The 3,700-nt window shown below is 49.1% G+C and overlaps 1 protein-coding gene across 6 annotated transcripts in view; it reads left to right on the forward strand.

Moving 5' to 3' along the window:
• PFKFB4 (6-phosphofructo-2-kinase/fructose-2,6-biphosphatase 4) overlaps positions 1-3,700 on the forward strand; it is a 42,216-nt gene that overhangs the window by 17,666 nt on the left and 20,850 nt on the right. For all 6 annotated transcript variants that reach the window (XM_011980980.1, XM_011980981.1, XM_011980982.1 and 3 more), the window contains one exon: positions 1,593-1,659. In XM_011980980.1, the coding sequence (XP_011836370.1) occupies positions 1,593-1,659 (67 nt within the window). The remainder of the gene's footprint in view (positions 1-1,592; positions 1,660-3,700) is intronic.

The following is a 3,700-nucleotide window of genomic DNA, read 5'->3' on the forward strand; positions in this document are numbered from 1 at the left end:
CACGAGGTCAGGAGATCAAGACCATCCTGGCTAACACAGTGAAACCCCGTCTCTACTAAAAATACAAAAAATTAGCTGGGCGTGGTGGCGGGCGCTTGTAGTCCTAGCTACTCGGGAGGCTGAGGCAGGAGAATGGTGTGAACCCGGGAGGTGGAGCTTGCAGTGAGCCGAGATCGCGCCACTGCACTCCAGACTGGGAGAGAGAGTGAGACTCCGTCTCAAAAAGAAAAGATGAGAACAATCCTGGCTGGGCGCAGTGGCTCGCGCCTGTAATCCCAGCACTTTGGGAGACCAAAGTGGGCAGATCAGTTGAAGTCAGGAGTTTGAGACCAGCCTGGGTAACATGATGAAACCCTATCTCTACTGAAAATACAACAGTTAGCCAGATGTGGTGGCAAGCACCCATAATCCCTGGTACTTGGATGGCTGAGGCACAAGAATTGCTTGAACCTGGGAGGCGGAGGTTACAGTGAGCTGAGATTGTACCACTGCACTCCAACCTGGGCAACAGAGAGTAATACTCTGTCTAAAAAAAAAAAAAAAAAAATCCTTATGTGTCAATCCATTTTGCAGCAATAAATGAAAAAGCTGAGAACTTATAAAGATTGTGTAAACCTGGGCAACATAGCAAGACCCCATCTCTAAAATAAATTTAAAGATTAGCCAGGTGTGGTGGCATACCCCTGTAGTTTCAGCTACTCTGGAGGCTGAGGCAGGAAGACTGCTTGAGCCCAGGAGTTTGGGTTGCAGTGAGACATGATCCCACTACTGCACTCCAGCCTAGGTGGCAGGGCGAGACCTTATCTCAAAAAAAAAAAGATCTGAAAACTGTATAGTCAGTGTTCGGTCATAGGTGGGGGATTACCATTCTGGAGGGTATGCATATGATAGAAGCAGAGATGCAGAACCCTCCCCCAGAAGGGGTGGTTTGGGGAATTCTCTTTCAGGAAAGAAAGTTGAGCATTAAGCCTAACACTGCCTGAGGGCCAGCACTAGCGTTCCTCCCATCCCCACCACCAACTCCTGACATGCACACAAGAAAACGGCTGCTTTTAAAAATGCTTATTTTGAAATACAAAAATTAGCTGGGTGTGGTGGTGCATGCCTGTAATCCCAGCTACTCAGTAGACTGAGGCACGAAAAGGGCTTGAAACTGGGCAGAAGTTGCACTGAGCCAAGATCGCGCCACTGCCCTCCAGCCTGGGTGACAGAGCGAGACTCAGTCTCAGAAAAAAAAAAAAAGGAAGCCTATTTTGATAATCAGGGAAAATATATGACAATTAGAAATCATGAATATGGCACAATGACAACATGGATTTGCACACAATGAGAAGATGAGGAAAAATACAGAAACGTAGTGCTTAAAAAATGTTGCTAATGGCCAAGAATATATAGCCTTCCACCTCACAGGAGCAGAGTTAGCCAAACACTGAACATTATGCGGAGGAAAGACAAGAGAAATTTTGAAAAGAGAGCAAGAGATCTTGGGACTGTTCCTTCTCCTGTCATGTCTCCTCCTGTCGTGTGTCCCTGGCCACCCTCCTGCAGCCAGGGTCGGGTGCTGGGCTGACCCTGTGTTTTCTCTCCTGAAGGCAGTGTGCCCTGGCAGCTCTCCGTGACGTCCGGCGATTCCTTAGTGAGGAGGGGGGACATGTGGCGGTGAGTGTGACACCCTGGTGACAGCTGGGAGTGACACATGGGAGCCCACCCACATCTGTGCCTTTGCTCATCAGGCATCTGGAGGGGAAGGCAGGGTGTGTGTGCCCCAGATGCCCTGGGTGCCAGCCCTTGGGAGGAAGTCTACAACAGCTATGCAGGAAGAAGCGAGAGACTGGATGTGGGCCAGGAGTTTCCCTCTGGGCATGTGGTGGCCACACTTGACCCTGCAGGACTTCCCTCTGGATACTTGTATTGTTGGCCACCCCAGAAGTTACAGGCATCAGGTTGCCTAAGTCTTTAGTAAATGTGATTTTTCCTGGTGTGGAGAGAGTCCTGCCCAGCATTACTGGTTGTTGCAGGAACCCACCAAATCCTGAGTTAAGGGGATTCCACCTGTGTGTTGGCCCCCCTAGTCAGATGGAAGGGCGGAACAGGGTTGAGCTGGGGTGTCTGTGGGAAAGGGCTCTACCCCAACCTTATATAGTCAAACACAGGGTCTGTTCTTTCCCTTCCTTTTCCTTCTTGGAGTCATGCCTTCCGGAGTTCTCTGTCCCCAGCTACAATCTGTGCCTGTAGTACAGCCATTGCCCTTCTCTCTCCTGGGTTGAATGTTCTGCCTATGGATCCCACATCATCTTCTCCTAGACTTACTGATTTGTTTCGTTGAAGCACATTCACCAGTAACTTCCTGAGAAAGGTGCTTGGGGAGGTAAATTGAGTAAGACCTTGCATGTCTGAAGTGTCTTTTTTTAATCCTCACATTTGATGGTTGGGTATAGAATTCTAGGTGGAAAGTGCTTTTCCCTTAGAACTTCTACAACATCCCTCTGATGTCTTACGGCTTCTAGTGTGGCTGTGGAGAAGTCTCACGTCATTCTGATTTGCTGATCTTCCTAAAAGCTTCATCTCTGAGAGGGAGCTGAGAATTTCTCATGCCCCTTCCTCTTGGGAGGCCTTTAGGGTCTTCAGGGTGATGTGGTTTGTGGTGGGTCTTCTCTTCTCCACCACACATGGTCCTAGGGGGCCCCTTTTCATCACAACACTCTTGTTGTCCAGGTTATGGAAATTGCCGTGTATTATTTCTGTGACAAATCACCTCTGCCTCTTTCTGGCAACTCACTCCATCCCTACTCTCATTTTCTGAGCTGCTTTTTCTAGAACTGGTGGCTGCATGCTAGCTTGATTCTTTTTTTTTTTTTTTTTTTGAGAAGGAGTCTCGCTCTGTCGCCCAGGCTGGGGTGCAGTGGCCGGATCTCAGCTCACTGCAAGCTCCGCCTCCCGGGTTTACGCCATTCTCCTGCCTCAGCCTCCGAGTAGCTGGGACTACAGGCATGTGCCACCATGCTTGGCTAATTTTGTATTTTTCATAGAGACAGGGTTTCACCTTGTTGCCCAGGCTGGTCTCAAGTTCCTGGTCTCAAGCAATTTGCCTGCCCCAGCCTCTGAAAGTGCTGGGATTATAGGCATGAGCCACTGCACCTGGCCCAAATTCCTTTTTTTTGTTTGTTTGTTTGATTTACTTTCTGTTTTTCTTATTAAAGGTTTTGCTGGAGTGTCCAGTGAGCCCTGGCTGGATGCCCTTTTTAAAAAAATGATGCTGGGCTGACATGGTAGCTCGTGCCTGTAATCGCAGCACTTCGGGAGGCCAAGGCAGGAGGATTGCTTGAGCCCAAGAGTTTGAGACCAGCCTGGGCAACATAGCGAGACTCTGTGTCTACAGAAAATTTTTTAAATTAGCCAGCTGTGGGCCAGGCACGGAGGCTCATGCTTGTAATCCCAGCACTTGGGAGGCCAAGGCAGGCAGATTATGAGGTCAGAAGATTGAGACTATCCTGGCTAACACAGTGAAACTTCGTCTCTACTAAAAAAATACAAAAAGTTATCCAGGCATGGTGGCGGGTGCCTGTAGTCCCAGCTACTCAGTAGGCTGAGGCAGGAGAATGGCGTGAACCTGGGAGGCGGAGCCTGCAGTGAGCTGAAATCATGCCACTGCACTTCAGCCTGGGTAACAGAGCAAGACTCCATCTCAAAAAAAAAAAAA

This window comes from Mandrillus leucophaeus, unplaced genomic scaffold (assembly GCF_000951045.1).
Source record: "Mandrillus leucophaeus isolate KB7577 unplaced genomic scaffold, Mleu.le_1.0 Scaffold22, whole genome shotgun sequence".
Taxonomy (NCBI): Eukaryota; Metazoa; Chordata; class Mammalia; order Primates; family Cercopithecidae; genus Mandrillus; species Mandrillus leucophaeus.